This window comes from Microtus ochrogaster, chromosome 19 (assembly GCF_000317375.1).
Source record: "Microtus ochrogaster isolate Prairie Vole_2 chromosome 19, MicOch1.0, whole genome shotgun sequence".
NCBI lineage: Eukaryota > Metazoa > Chordata > Mammalia > Rodentia > Cricetidae > Microtus > Microtus ochrogaster.
This window is the reverse complement of record NC_022021.1, coordinates 146730-163505: the sequence shown is the minus strand read 5'-3', so window position 1 is coordinate 163505 and position 16776 is coordinate 146730. Positions and strand designations below refer to the sequence as shown.

At 43.6% G+C, this 16776-nt stretch overlaps 1 protein-coding gene across 1 annotated transcript in view; it reads right to left on the bottom strand.

The window, feature by feature from the left end:
* The window catches only part of Naip (NLR family apoptosis inhibitory protein), a 48870-nt gene that overhangs the window by 9100 nt on the left and 22994 nt on the right, over positions 1–16776 (bottom strand). The window contains exons 8-13 of the mRNA XM_005356419.2: positions 12650–12731; positions 10486–10543; positions 7701–9812; positions 2325–2492; positions 598–750; positions 217–303 (exon numbers count right to left, since the gene is read on the bottom strand). Coding sequence (XP_005356476.1) covers positions 217–303; positions 598–750; positions 2325–2492; positions 7701–9812; positions 10486–10543; positions 12650–12731 — 2660 coding nt within the window. The remainder of the gene's footprint in view (positions 1–216; positions 304–597; positions 751–2324; positions 2493–7700; positions 9813–10485; positions 10544–12649; positions 12732–16776) is intronic.

Sequence of the window (16776 nt, the reverse complement as noted above, 5' to 3'; positions counted from 1 at the left end):
AGTATATGGAGAATATGTGGGGTCATGGGTAAAAAGGCACCATTTTATACCACAGAGTGAAGGATCTTCTAGTGCTTACATCAGCAGAGGTCCTGGACCCAGCTGCCGTGGATGTCAAGGGACAGCTGTACATAGCTCACTTGTCATGAGTTCACTGAAGGAGGACCAGGAGGGAGGATAAAGAACACATTAAAAAACACTGTTTTATAAACTTACCAAACTTTTCTGATGTTTCCTTATCTGGAAATTGTTGGCATTTAAGATCCAATATCTTCAGTGAAACAAATTTTGGCAAAATATTGACTAGGAAAGGGAAAATAAATTTAGTTAGTTCAGATACGTTTTCTGTGATATGGAGGAATACTGTGGAAATAAGAGTATCTCAAAGTGATGAAGGTGACATGATATTCCGATTGAATTACTATGACTAGGCACAGGGAATGTTTACATTGTAGACACAGATCACTTCACTGCTGAGAAAGCCTCACTGAAGTCAGTGCTGTCATGGTTTCTGTGACATCAGTTGCATCTGAACTCTAGAGTATTTAATGACTTTGTACATAGGAGCACCTGAAGTCAACACTGTATCGTTCTTACCAAATGGCATGGTTTCAAAGCATTGTCTAGAAAACTCAATCTCTCTGAGTTTCTTGCAGGAAGCAAGCGCAGTCACGAGAGACTCAAAATCCGAAAAGACAGTATCTTTCAGCCGGAAAACATGAAGATTTGGAGAGTTCTGAATCAATTTAACTAGAAAAGATGAAGGATTTTCAGAAATTAGAGAAGGTTACAAATTCCTATCCAAAATGACCTCTCAATCCATATCCCAGCCACACCAATTAAACAGGCAGTGACGCAGTGATCTAGTGCTCACACGGTGGGCGTGTGCTCAGCTTCTGCAGCTGACTGGAGAGCAGATGACCTGGGCAAGTTCCTGGCCCTCTCTGGATCTGTTTTCTCCTCTCCATATTTCACCTGCAGTATCAGCACCCTGATGTCTCTGTGTTTGCACACTGTCCTAAAACAGCAGGAATTCTTAAAAGAGAGGACAACTCTGAAACACAACTTAAAAATATTTTTCCATGTAATAATTTGGTGTGTGTTTATGCACACACATGCACTCACAGAAAGACACAAAAGTGCCGTTACCCACAAGCAGTTGCCAGAGGACAACTTTGGGAGAAAGCTCTTCTATCCTTTTGCTAAGGGATCCCGGAGACCCCACTTCTTATTGAGCTTGGCAGCAAGCACCCATTGACCCAACTTGTTGGACAGATTTTTTTTTTTGGCTACTTGGTTGGTTTTGTTTCTGTGGGTCATGTTGCCCTGGAAATCATCACATGGCTAGGCTGTCAATGAAGTTGTGAAAGTCCTGCAGCAGCCTCCCAAGTGCTGTGATGACAGGCATGAGCCACCAAGCCCTGCCTCAATCGCTATTGACCTGCTTGTCAGCTCCAGGTTTATATTTCTTTAGTCTTCAGTGAACAGAGTTTACTAAATTAAGGATCTGATGGTGCCTGAGTCATTTGTTAAATGCCGTGTTCTAGAAAGATGGCTGCACAGCTGCCCACCAACAGGAGGCTGGGATGGAGGGAAATGGAGAAAAGGTCCAGGTGGCCACAGTTCAGATTTCCTTCTCCTCAGCAGGCAGATCTGCAAGTGCCACTAACACAACAGCAAAAGAAAAGAACCCCACAAACTGCCGTGGAGAGGAAGTGTGTTGGGAGTTTAAAGCTCAGGCCGTGGACTCAAATCTTCTCTTTTGAGGAAGCATTTTCTCAGCTGGACAAACATGAGCAGTGGCTGACCTCAATTTCCCAGCCGAAAACCAGCAATAATCATTGTGCTTTCTTTCACAAGGGGATGAAGAGTGAGTTAGCATTTGTGAAGAGCTCAGGGCAGTCACAGTCATGTCAAGAACTCAGGGTTACAAATGATTGTCTGCCCTCTTCAAGAGGAAGAGTGCGGTTCCTACACCTTCCCAAGGACGTGGTTCATGCTGTCAGACCCACAGATGTTTTAACTAATGATGATCTAGTCATTTTTTAATAATTTATTTTTTTGTTTAATGTTTATTGGTGTTTTTCAGGTATTTCTGTCTGTGTGAGGGTGTCAGAAGCACTGAAACTGGAATCACAAGCAGGTTTAAGCTGCCATGTGGGTGACGGGAATTGAATCAGGTCTAATAGAAGAGCAATTAGTGTTCTTACCCACGGTGCCATCTCTCCATCCCAACTAATTATGATTTAATGATTCTAACAATTATTAGCTAAATAGCTTTTCCAGCTGAAACATGACCTGGGAGAACCAGGCACCATCCTTACCCAGTTTGGAGATGTCAGACTCTGCGGAAGTTTGGATGCATAACTTCTCCATGTGGTGGAGGCTTGGGAAATCTCCAGGGATGACTGAAAGCACATCTGGTTTGCCAGTTAGACTCACTGACAGTTCCTTCAGGTTCGGGAACCTGTCCAAGTTAGCGAAGAGCAGGTCTGGAAAGCAACACATTGTTTGTAAGCAGAGAATGCTCGTCTGTTACCCAGACCCAAATAATAACACAGAAACTATATTAATTACAACACTGTTTGGCCTATTAACTCAGGCTTCTTATTAACTAACTCTTACATCTTAAATTAACTCATTTCTATAAATCTATGTATTTTCACAAGGTTGTGGCCTACCGGCAGGAGTCTTTCTCTTTTAGCAGCTACATGGCATCTTCTTGACTCCACCTACTCTCTCTCTCTATCTCTTCCAGCTTGGCTATATTTTGCCCTGTCATAGGCCAAAGCAGCTTTATTCATTATCCAATAAAAGCAACACATATACGGAAGGACATTCCACATCAATAGTTTCCATCACTCAAGAATCCCAAGTGAGAGTTCTCAAGTGTGCTTTGATCATTAGATGCTTTCAGAACAAACCTTCTCAGAGGTCCTAACATCTCTTTAGAAAGTACACCCACGAAGATCCTGCCATCAGCAGCATCTGCAGATCATAGAGTGTAGTAATAAGAGCAGCGGGGCTGCGGGCTGCGTTTTCTAGCCTACGTCCATCCTGGGTCGGAGCTTCATCGCGTGTCTGCCCGGGAGTGGAGCATGGCGTCTCTCTGAGGCGTCTGCCCCCGAGAGGAGAGCTGTCGAGTCTGAGCTCACTTCCTCTTCCTCCCAGCATTCTGCTCTGTTTACTCCACCCACCTATGTTCTAAGCTATGAGCCCAAGCAGTTTGTTTATTACTCAACCAATGAAATCAACAGATTGATATATGACACTCCCACATCAATAGAGCATAGGGGAAGCCCTGTGTTGCTCACTAGACTCACAAAATAAATAAGACATCTTGTTGGAGGCATAACATGAAGTATCTTGCTCCCAGAGATCTCCAGAGAAACCAGGAATGTTAAGTACACAGGACTGTCTTTCTAATGGGAAGGGTGTAAAACCTTCTTTCATTCAGAAATCTGGGAACTGGAAGTGATTAATAGCCTGATTGTCTGTGTCATCTGTAGCCAGGTCATATCAAGCTCCTATAGCCAAGACTGGAAGTGGATAGTATTCTAAATGACCCAGTTGCCAGAGGTTCCCCCAACCTTTCACAACCAGGACCAGAGGTAGCTAATAGCCCAAATGACCTCTATGCTATCCCTATGACTGAGACCAGGCCAGACCTTTAGGCCCTTAAGCTAGTACTGGTAGCCCATCTCCAGAACCCATCATTTAGGAAGAAATGACATGTACCCTAAGTTGAGTTTCAATGTAATTATGCTTTCGTGTGCAGTGGGGATTGTATTATACCAGAAAACTTTTTTTTTTTGCCAAATTATAGTTGGGAATAAACTGCCTGTTATTAGACTCCCGAAGTCTGATCTATGCCGATGGGGTTTTCATTCTTATCTCTTTTCATAGTCAGCTTCCCTGTATGGCATCTGGAGGGATCCCTTCAACACCTCCCCAGCCACTAGTGTGAGAACAAATGGCTTTGCACAAGAAAAAGGACACAGCTAGATTCTTTTTTTTGTTGTTTTTTTCGAGACAGGGTTTCTCTGTAGCTTTGGTGCCTGTCCTGGAACTAGCTCTTGTAGACCAGGCTGTCCTCAAACTCCCAGAGATCAGCCTGCCTCTGCCTCCCGAGTGCTGGGATTAAAGGCGTGCGCCACCATCGCCAGGCCCACAGCTAGATTCTTGCTTCCAACTCATAAAAGATAACTCAGAACGAATTAATGACAAATATAAGAGCGAACATCAGCGTCTGGGCAGGTAGGAGAGCTGACCTGTGGTCATGCAGGAGAGCCAACCCTGTAAGCGGTGGTGTGGGTGAACTAGCCCCATTTCTCATCTGGCAGAACAGCCTTACAGCTTCCCAGACTCAGATCCAGGGCTAGAACGTGGGCAGCCCAACATCCACCCAATCTATGAAGGAAGTTGACTTGCAGACCTTAAGTTGTAGGATCTCCATGACACAGGACAACAGCAGGACACCCAGGAAGAGTCCTAGTAAAGACCTGGTATCCGTAGTACAGTAGAAACCAGAGGCCTCAAACAAGAGTGCTGGGGAACAATCTTTGTACACTGCAAATATGAATTGCTCTTATTGTTAATAAAAAGCTGATTGGTTGATAGCTAAGCAGGATTTTGGGGGCAGAGAGAATGCTGGAAAGAAGAAGGGTAGCGTCAAAGGAGTCACCAGCCAGATGCAGAGGGAACAGGATTGTACAAAATGAGGCAATCAGCAATGAGCCATGTGTTATCACGTGATTGATTGAAATGGGTTAATTTAAGTTGTAAGAGCTAGTTAGTAACATGCCTAAGCTATCGGCTGAACATTTATAATTAATGAGTCTCTGGGTGGTTATTTGGGAGCAGCTGAGCAGTTACAGAGAAATTCCGCCTACACCAGACCAATGACTTTCTTCAATGAACACCTGCAAGTAAAGATATATGGACAAAGGGGTTGACAGTGTGTCTCACTGTGTCACACTGCATGTGTGACAAGATTTTTAAATTTTCTGGTTTTTTTTCCTTTTTTTCTCCTAAATGTTTTTATTTTTATTTTTATTTATGGGGACGGGAGTACAGGGTGGAAGGCAGATGTGAGGGATGGGGAAATGACTGGGATCAAAAATTAATTTAAAAAAACCATAGAATTCTTAGAAGGAAACAGGTAATGTGGGGTAAAAGGGCCAGTCAAAGAAACCTACCTTGACCCTGAACCCAGAGCCAGTGAAAGAAACACACCCTGTCCCTGTTACCCAGAGCCAGTGCCATTCTAGGGATGAAACCTAAGGCCTTGCATCTGTAGGCAAGTATTCTCCCATTGAGATACTTCCCTTGTAAAATAGAGTTTAGTATTCACAATACATAAAGAACTCCTATAACAGAATAATTTTGTTTTGTTTGAGAAAGGATCTCACTCTATTGCCCAAGTTAGTCAAGAACTCACTTTTAGAACTAGCCTCAGACCATGGCAATCTTCCTGTCTCAGCCTTTGGAGTGTCAAGATCAAAAGAACAACCCAAATCTTTTGAGGCAAATTTTTTTTAAATTACAAAGAATTTAAATAGACATCTCTAAAACTAAAAATAAAAGATCACTATGAGCTATTGAAAATATAGTCAGTCTCATTCAGTCATAGGATAATGTTGACTTATTAGAATATGTTCCTGATTCGTACAGCAAAGCAAAGAAAAATGAGGCTAGGGCAGAGAACATGGGGACTTGCACATGGTAGGCGGCAGGGTAAATGGTGTAGCCATGAAACACACCTGGGAATTTCCTCAAAAGGTTAAATGCAAGGAAGATGTGGTGGCTCACAGATGTAACACTGGTGGCTGGGGGTGCTGAGGGAAGAAGGGTTTCATGAGTTTAAGGTCAGCTGGTGTTACATTGTGAGTTCCAAGAATAGCCTAGGCTATAGAGGGAGACCTTGTCTCAAAACACAAGACTAGCCATATAAACAGGCAAGTCTACCACTAGAATATACCCAAGACAACTGAGATGTTTTTAACCCAAATGATCATTATTCCGCATAATACCCAGGAAATGGAAACGACCAGGGTTCATCAATGGCTGTGAGGGGAAGCAGAACGGAACACACGCAATGACACACCCACATGCCCACACCCAGTGGACTGTGATTGACTACAGAAGTCCTGACCCTCTTCAGACTGCACATGTATCACCACGCTCAGCTCATGCAGGGCCGCCGATTGAACACAGGGCTCTGTGCATGATAGGGAAGCACCCTACTGACCAAGTGACATGCCAGCCCTGCCTTGTCTCTATTTTACACAAGGCAAGCAATGTCCTTTTTGAATCTATGGGATGATATTTATTATCAGAATCAAAAATAGTTTTATTTTCACAGAGACCAGATATTGGAGCATGCCTGTAATCTGGCATTCAAGACTTGGCAGTAAAAGGCTCAGGCAGTTCACGGTAATGATCAAGGACACAATGAATTCACAGCTAGTCTACACTATATGAGACCTTCTCCTACGCAGGAGTAGGGTGTGGTGCAGGGATATGACTCCAAGAGAAAAAGCACTTGTTCCAAGCCTGCCAGCCTCACATGGTGGAAGGGAAGATGGCAATCCTGCACTTGTCCCTTCACCTCCAGATACATGCTGTGGCATAGTCATGTACCGATGTACACATTTGCAAACACACACACAGGCACCTTGCACAATTAAAAAATGTAAAACACAGATATAGACAAGCAAAGCATTCCAAAGCATGTAACAGATAGTTAAAAACAAAAGATTGGATTAGTTATGATTATAAAAAAATTTAAAAACCAAGCATTATCAAAACTCATAAGTACTTATAAACAATTTTAATAAAAGGTAAAGTCTGTACTAAAAACTATTATATATTATTTAAAGGAAGACACAACTAAGAGGAGAAATTTTTGCCTGGTTGGTTTCTGTCAACTTGAAATAAGCTAGAATTATCTAGGAAGAGGAGCCTCAGTTTAGAAAATGACCCAATCAAGTTCCCTGTGGGCCAGTCTGTAAGGTATCGTCTTGAATAATGACAGTTGAGGAAGGGCCCAGCTTAGTGGGGACAGTACCTCTGGGCTGGTGGGCCAGAGCTGAATAAGAAGTCAGCTGTAGAAGCATCCACGGAAGGAAGCCAGCACGCGACATGTCTCCCTGGTCTCTTCTCTGCCTCCAGTTTCCTGCCTGAGTTCCTGTCATGGCAGCCTTCAGTGATGGACTAGGTGGCTTGGGAGTTGTAAGGTGGGAAAACCCTTGCCTCCTGCAAGCGGCTTCTGGACAAAATGTTTGAGGATAGCAACAGAAACCTAAGTAAGACTTTATTGTTCCCACTATTAAATTCCTTTTTGTGGAGAAGCTAAACACCCTCCTACTTTGATAGCCAAGGAACAGATGATTCTCCAGCCTCACCTCACACAGAGTGCACCATTTACTAATAATGAGTGATTTAAACACCTGTAAAAGCCCCTCAAGCAATGTAATACTGATGTCAGTGTTAAGCCAATTCTGCTGGAATTATGTGAAACCCATCCTATGATTCAGGGCCTTTAACTGATTTATACACTGCCCCAAACAAGGAAAGTGATCAGATCTCTTCTATCAAGACACATTTATGACTTTGTGCCTGAGAAGCTTCATTCATCTAAAACCAAGAACGAGAAAACACAGTGTCAACCAGAATGGTTATGTGATACTCAGGGTTACCTGGTAACTGGTTTGTTCCTGAGACCTCAAGAGATTGCAGGGCAGGCAGGGTAAGAAGCAGCTCCTGTTCTGCTGCACTGAGCTCCAGTCCACACATTGAGCACTTGGTGACAGAGGACTTATGAAGCTCCAGAGCAGGGCAGATGCTTTCAAGAAAGCCATTGCTGTGGTTCAAATGGAGTTCGATATTCTGTGATGCTGAGAAGACTTCCATTAGGAACTGGAGCAGTGCTTGGTCTGCAGGACCCATGTTGCCCACTGCAACTTCCAGCCTAGGGATCTTATACTGCTTGGGTGACAGTTTCCAATAGCCAGCACTGACGTTGGGTGGAGCCTGGTGTTGGATATCCACATAGTTCTTTATTATCGCCTCTTTTTCAGCTAAATTTTTCTCACATTCACTCATAGGTTGAAAGGCAGAGGCATAGTCCTCATCAATAGTTGGTGGCTGTACTTTGGCAAAACATTTTTCCATGAGTGAAAAATCTATTGCCCTTACTCTGTTATTTCCACTTATGGAGACCTCAATACTCTTCAGTAACAGTAGACTTTCTGGGTAGTCCCAAAAGTACTGAAAATTCAGACAATTCAAAGCCAGTGTTCTCCCTCGAAGGAATTGCAAAATAAATGGAGAACATGCAGCGACCGCCTTGCTTTCATAAGCAAAGTTTAGAGCAACGCTCAATAAATTTTCTGATATGAAGGAAAAGAAAGACTCAGGAAATAACTGCCACAATCCCCTAATCAACTCTATCCTCTCAGAAGTTTCTGGATGGAGCTTCCTGTAATCCTCATCTTCAGACATGTTCTCCAGCGACTCTTTATCATCCACCAACTGAAGCAAGTGAGACACAACCATTGGCGCTGCCTTTGATGAAGGGTGGCTGGAGACATACTTCAAAAAATTGTTGTAAACACCCATAGCCTTCAAGGATGAGTTAATCTGTCTCAAATAATCAAGTCCCAGATCTTGGTCTTCCTTTCTTTCTGAACTCAGGAGTTCAGTCAGCCTCATGGCAGCAAGAAATTCTTGGAACAAAGGACTTAGGAACCGATAGACTGGGCTCAGTCTCTGGGCTGAGAATTTACTCATCAGGCAGGTGGTCAGATCTTCATCTTCATTGACTCCTGCTTCTATGAGGTCCTCACTACTGAACTCAAAGCAAGATGAGAAAAGCCCTCGCAAGGCCAGCTGACCACATGAGGACATAGTGGCCTTGAGAGGCTCAGGCGTAGCCTTGTGCTGTAAGGAAAGGTATTTCATATAGGACTTGAAAACTGCCACATCGTGAAAGGACTGGTCAGAAGGATTTTGAAACCAGTTAGCACAGACTGCTGCAACGAAGAGGGGGGTTTTGTGAATTCCCTGCAAATCCACATTTTTTCCAAAGTAATTTATAAACTTTCGCACACGGATTATATTATGTGAGAAGAACTTCCTTAGTACAGAGACAGTATTATAGAAAGGAAACTCTTGGATCTCTAGGCTTGTATCTAGGTATGGGCGGATGGCCCTGGCCCTGGTTGTATGGACAGCGATCAATAGGCAGGTTCGTGACAAGTAGTTTTTTGTAATCAGTGTTTGTATGGCTTGGGGCAGTGAGTCCATCCCACGGTAGTCATCCAACAGGAACAGCACCTGGTGCCTTAGCTGCTGGATGCTGCTGCTCAGGCACATGTCACTAACGCATCCTCCTGCCTCTAGGAGTTGGGCACCGATGATGTCGGCCAGCCCCTGGTCTGGTCTGGTGGACCTCAGGGAGATGTAGAAGACCAGCTGGAACCTGTTCAGCAGGGGACAGCATCCTGATGCCCAGAGGAAAGCTGTTTTCTTCAGGAAGGTTGTCTTCCCACTGCCGGTCTCCCCCTCCACACACATGACAGAGCTGAGGTTGGTGAAGACCTCAGGAAGCATTGTGGCCTCTTGCACTGGCCTGCTGATGTGCTTTGAGATGATGGTCAGATCACACCCAAGCAAGTGGTCAGTGCCTAGGCTGGAACACACCTCTGGCAAATCCATGTGGCGGAAAGTGGCTTTGGTGTAGGCTCTTCTCAGCTGCTCACTCAGACTCTTTGCCTCTTGAAACCACTGGGCTTCCCTCTGAGCCAGGTCTGTGGAGAGGAGGGAGGCACAGTGGAAAACACATTGAAGTCTGACAATCTTTTTTTTTTTTTTTTTTTTCTTTTTGAGGCATGTCTTCCCATGTCTTCCCTGGCTGTCCTGGAAATAGCTCTGTACCAGGCTGGCCTCAAACTCAGAAATCTGCCTGCATATACCTCCTGAGTGATGAGATTAAGGAATATACCACAATGCCTATCAAAGTCTGGCAATCCTGATGCAATGATGTTAGCTCTGCTATTTGATCCTGCCTGTCTGCTGTGGACGGACCGCCCATGAACTGCCCTTGGTATCACATCAGACCTATTCCCAGTACCAAAATGTGGGGTCGTGTGTCAAGGCCCTATTTGACCTGGGGACTTAGACATAATGTGTGCTTATTGGGAACTCAGAATTATTGGCATTCTAATTTCCCATTGAAGATCTCAGGAAACCGGCTTGCTGCACAAAGCCTTTAACGCTGCCTGGTTGGGACCTGACACAAGGACTGCTGTCATTAGTCCTTAATTCTCAAGATGTCACAGGAATGCTGACACTCTCTCCTCCACAGTACTCTCCGTGTCTGTGCTCTCCTCTCTAGAGCTCCCTGGACTTTCACAAATACACTTTCCTCTCAAATCCCTAGGTACAAACACACACAATCCCATGCTGCTTTCCAGTGCTCACCGGCCATGGTGGAGTGAACTGCCGCTGGGTCCCCATGATTGCTTTCCCTTGTGCTGTCCTTTGAACGAGAATCCGTTATTAAATCAAAACTGGGTCTTAAATCAAGATTGGATATTATGTTATCACTGATAACATAATCAATATTATCAACCAAATTGATAATACAATCAATCAAAACCCAACATCTTCTAAACACAGCCTACCCTCGGTGCTGACTGAAGGAAGAGTGCTCCAGATGTGAAAGAGTTAATCTCACACATCTGCAAGAGTGTGTTCCTAGATGGTGCATGCATGGGATATACATCCTCTCTATGGGTGAGTGCTATGGGGGTAATCAAAATTATTGCGTTTAGAACAAGAATGGTCCCACTAAAATAATTAAGTATTGCCTGTATCCTTTGTCATTAGCAACTGCATGTTTCATATCAACACTGGGAAGCAGAAAGGTTATCATACACACACACACACACACACACACACACACACACACACACACACACTTTTTTTGGAGTTTTGTTTCGTATTTAAAGAGTCTCATGTGGTATAGGCGGTTCTGGGATTCCATATGTTGCCAAGGGTAGCGCTGAACTCTTCATCCTCCTTCTTCAGCTTCCCAAATCTGGTATTATAATTATGTGCCTCTCACACCCCCGGCTTCATTGTCCTTTTTTTTCATTTTCTGGGACTCCAAACATGCCTCTCTATTCTCATTTTTGTTCAGTGTTGAAGAGTGTGTGTGTGTGTGTGTGTTGGTGAACATCTAGCTGAGCTATATCCCCTGCACTTGTAGTACCATTTTCAAATTTCCAAATATAAGATCATTATTAAGTGAACCTGAAATCGCTCTGCTGTTTATTTTCCTCTTCTCTTCTTCTGTTATTTTGTTGGTGTTTGTTTTGTTTTTTGAGGTGGTATCTTATACTGTTGTCCAGGCTAATGTTGAATGCCTGACAGTTCTCCTGCCTCAGATCCCAGATTGCTGTCTTACAGATATGCACCACCATGCCCAGCTTTGTTTGCTTTCTGTGGGATGAGAAACCGCGTACTCATTACGACAATGTGAGGTGGTTTGTGTCAGCAAAGAACTGACAGTATCAGAGAAGCATCTGGGATCAGACCATTGTTTGACTTCATGATTTTGCTGAGCATTTGAATGTGTTAAAGAAACATGTCCGGAAATGGTCGGAGAGCTGGCTGAGAGGATTGGAGTGCTGCCCACAGAGCCCGAGGTCGCCAGTTCGAGTCCCAGGTAAGTGAGTACTGTACTGTGTGTCTCTGTGCTGTGTGTGGCTGTAACTGTGTATGAATGTCTCTGTGCTGTGTGTGAATGACGTCTGCCTGCATAATTAATTCGAAAAAAAAAGTTTAGCCAGGCGATGATGGCTCACACCTTTAATCCCAGCACTCAGAAGGCAGGCGGATCTCTGTGAGTTCGAGACCAGCCTAGACCTAGTTCCAGGAAAGACTCCAAAGCCACAGAGAAACCCTGTCTCGAAAAACAAAAAAAAAAAAAACAACAAAAAAAAACAACAACAAAATAAAAAACAAAAACCATGTCTGGAGACCAGGGATACAGCTCACACATAGATTCCTTGCCTAGCTCACACAAGACCTTGAGTTTGATCTCTTGAATTGCAGTAATGAACAGAAGATAAATAGGTATGGTGGCACAAAATTGTAATTCCAGCATTTGGAAGGTTGAGGCAGGAGGATTATAAGTTCACAGCCAGTCTTGGATTTGAACACAGTAAGTTCAAAGTCAGTTTAGGTTACACAGGGAGAACTTGTCCCAAAATAATTGCAACTAAACAAAATAAAACTTGTCTGTGAATCCTAAGAGAAGTTAAAAAGTCAAGCCTACTGCCTTCCAATGATCACAGGGGGGCAGTTAGTCTGGATGTTAACAGAAGTAAGAATTTCTAAAAGAATTTCAACAACAGACTTCTCATAGGAGAAGGGGTTAGCTGTGTGTTTCACGAAGCTAGCTAATGTGTCACTTATCCACCCGAAGTTCCTGTGTGCATTTATCACTTGCTAGTGCTTATTAGATAGCTGTAGAATTTATTTAATTATGACACATTTACAATTGGCAATTGCTCATCAAAACAGTGTTCAATCACGGGATCATACTCTGCATATTCTGAGAAGGGGTGGGGTCTATTACCATGGCTTCCGGAAGTGCACAGTGGCTCTGAAGGGCTGGACTCATTTCTGCAGAGGACTTCAGGTTTTGGAGAAAGACACAGCTAAACAGAGGAGATAAGAGTCATAAAACAATCCCATGCAATTAAGTGCTTGTATTAGGATTTTAAGAAACATGAAGGAAAGCAGTGTGGCAGTTTCTCAGGAAATTCGGGATCAACCTACCCCTGGACCCAGCAATACCACTCTTGGGAATATACCCAAGACAGCCCCTATCATACAACAAAAGTATATGCTCAACTATGTTCATAGCAGCATTGTTTGTAATAGCCAGAACCTGGAAACAACCTAGATGCCCTTCAATGGAAGAATGGATGAAGAAAGTATGGAATATATACATATTAGAGTATTACTCAGCAGTAAAAAACAAGGACTTCTTGAATTTTGCATACAAATGGATGGAAATAGAAAACACTATCCTGAGTGAGGTAAGCCCGACCCACAAAGAGGAACATGGAATGTACTCACTCATATTTGGTTTCTAGCCATAAATAAAGGACATTGAGCTTATAATTCGTGATCCTAGAGAAGCTAAATAAGGTGAATCCAAAGACAAACATATAGGCATCCTCTTGAATATTAACCTTCATCAGGTGATGAAAGGAGACAGAGACAGAGACCCCACATTGGAGCACCGGACAGAAATCTCAAGGTCCAAATCAGGAGCAGAAGGAGAGGGAGCACGAGCAAGGAACTCAGGACCGCGAGGGGTGCACCCACACACTGAGACAATGGGGATGTTCTATCGGGAACTCACCAAGGCCAGCTGGCCTGGGTCTGAAAAAACCTGGGATAAAACTGGACTCGCTGAACATAGAGGACAATGAGGACTACTGAGAACTCAAGAACAATGGCAATGGGTTTTTGATCCTACTGCACGTACTGGCTTTGGGGGAGCCTAGGCAGTTTGGATGCTCACCTTACTAGACCTGGATGGAGGTGGGCGGTCCTTGGACTTCCCACAGGTCAGGGAACCCTGATTGCTCTATGAGCTGATGAGGGAGGGGGACTTGATCGGGGGAGAGGGAGGGAAATGGGAGGCGGTGGCAGGGAGGAGGCAGAAAGCCTTAATAAATAAATAAATTTTAAAAAAAGAAACATGAAGATCCATGGCCAAGAATGAAGTAGAAAACTAACATTTTCAGTGACTTTGTCAGTGTTGGGTCACATGAGACATTCACACTGTGACTTTCAATAACACGATGAAAGTGGTTTGTAAAGTAATGGTATGGGTAGCCAGGGAATGTGTTGTGATGGGTACACAGTTAATGCCTGTCCATGAATCCAGCTAAAGTGAGCTTGAAGAATAAAAGACAGTACTCCAGCACTGTAGGAGTAGAGGCATGAGGATCACTGGGGCTTGCTGGATGCTAGCTAGCTCACGTTCAGTGAGAGACCCTGTCTCAGGGGAACAATATGGGGCTTAAAGAAGAGGAAGCTTGCAGAGGGTGATGGCACACACGTTTAAATCCAGCACTCCAGAAGCAGAGACAAGCAGATCTCTGAGCTTAAGAGCAGCCTGGTCTACAGAGTGAGTTCCAGGACAGTCAGGGCTACACAGAGAACCCTGCCTCAAAAAAAAAAAAAAAAAATAGGGGTTGGGGTGTTCCATGTCTCCCTTTGGTCTCTATGTAGTATGCACAATGTATATACTTGCACATGCTCATAAACACACATTAACAGAATAAACAAAGTAAAAATAAATAGAAAATTTAAAGAATAAATTCTATACATTCACAAAAAGGACAACAAATGACAGAAAATTATCTAAACAAAATATGCAATTTAGAGTTTAGACAATAATAATTTATTACTGTATCAACCATTGTCAAACTGTTAAAAAAACCCACAAGATTCAAGTCTACCAACTACATAAAATTCATGTTAACTATAAAAATGTAGATATCACATGGTTAAACATGTTTCTTAAAAGTTTACTACCCAGGGCTTAGAGACAGCACAGTGGGCACATACTTTCTTTCTTTTTTTTTTAAAATATTTATTTATTTATTATGTATATAATATTTTGTCTGTGTGTGTCTGCAGACCAGAAGAGGGCAGCAGACCTCATTACAGATGGTTGTGAGCCACCATGTGGTGGGCACACACACTTTCTAGACAGCCATGGGGACCTCGGTTCAGATCTCCAGCACCTATGTAAAAGCTAGGCATTGAGGAGAATGCCTTTAATATTAGAGCTGGAGACGGAGGGACAGGAAGATCCCAGGGGTTAGAAGCCAGTCTAATTGGCAAGCTTCAGGTTTATGAGAAACCCTTTCTCATAAAGTAAGTCGGACTGAACTAGATGCTAAGCCCCACTGCTGAATACACAATAAACTTTCAGGATAGAGGGAAATCAAGCAGAATTTATTTAATATTTCCTCCCTGTTGCCTCCCTTCCATAGCACAGGAAGAGGCTTTGCAGTCGGCTGGGGAGAAAGGCCACCACTGGTATCACCCGTTAGCAAACCCTGCATGCGATAACATCATTATGCCAGGCAAGGTGCATCCCATGGTGAATGTGATGTGAAGGTTGGGGGGCAAGCAACCGGTTTTGGTTTGAATTTGAGCTTGCTTCCCAGGAGAGAATCCATGCTGGCACTCTCAACCTGGTCAAGCTGGGTGCAGTGGTGCAGCCCTGTAATCTCAGCTCTTGGGTGGCATAGAAAGACAGATCTACAGGCCAGACTGATCTACATAGCAAGTTCAGGCCAGCTAGGGCTACGTAGTGAGACCCTATCTCAAAAAGAATAAGGAAACAAAAACCCTAAACTAAACCTGGCCAAAAGCACATGGCCCAGGAAGTCACTAAAGTCTTAGTGTGTTTGTGGGGGGAAATGGGTGGGGCTACCAATGTTGTCTGGTTAAATTAAATTTTCTTCTAAATATTTATGTTCATATACATAGATGGGTGTGACTTTCAGCCTTAACTAGATAAGCTTTTCTCTGCAGTGCTGATGCGAGATTCCCCTCTGTAGGCTGTGAATATGTTTTATTACTATTGGTTAAAAAAGAATCTGCTTTGGCCTATGACAGGGCAGAATAGAGCTAGGCGAGAAAACTAAACTGAATGCATGGAGAAAGAAGACAGAGTCAGCAGATGCCATGTTACCGACAAAGAAGTAACATGCCGACACCACTAAGCCAAAGCCTAGTGGCAATACAGGGATTAATAGAAATGGGTTAATGTAAGATATAAGAGCTGGCTAGGAATATACCTAAGCCATTGGCCCCAAAGCTAAAAAAGGCCAGTGAAAGAAGCACAGTTTGACCCTCAAACTGGAGCCAACTCAGTCCCAGACTATCTGACACAAAACCAAGCAACGCCTGAGTAGGAAAACCAACCAATTCCTGAACAGGAAACTAACAAGTCCCTGAAAACAAAATCTTTCACCTTGACCCTGAACCCTGAGCTAGTCAAAGAAATACATCCTGGATCTGAAACCTGAGCCAGTGGAAAAAACTTTAGCCCTGAACCCAGAACCAAAGAAACACACCCTGACTCTAATACTAGAGTCAAAGAAACACACTTCGGCCCTAGAACCAGAGTTAGTGAAAGAAATATGTCCTAGCCCTGAAAATAGAGTCAAAAGGCTAAAAAAGCGCCAACGAAAGAAACACGGTTTGGCCCTGAAACCAGAAGCAACTCTGCCCCTGCCCAACTAAACCAACCAATCCATGATCAGGAAAACTAATGAATTCCTAAGCAGAAATATCTTCTCCCTGGGAAAACTCCATCCTAAGAAGCCCTATATACACCCCTCTGCAAGCTCATTTCTGGTTGTTCTTTTCCTCCCTGGCAGAGGCATCCACCATCCTGAATTCTTCCTTCCCTAATAAATCCCTTAAAAGAGTTTGGGTGAAGATCTTTTGCTGGTGCAGAGAAGAACCTTTGCTGAGATGTTCCCTTAGGGAGCTGAGCAGAAAAAGAAGAACCTTGTTGAGAAGCTTCCCTTGGGTGGGGGAGGGGGCTGAGCAAAAAAAAAAAAAAGAAGAACCCTTAGCGAGTCTGAGGAGAGAGCGAGAGCGACAGAGAGACAAGAAGAAGAAGAAGAAGAAGAAGAAGAAGAAGAAGAAGAAGAAGAAGAA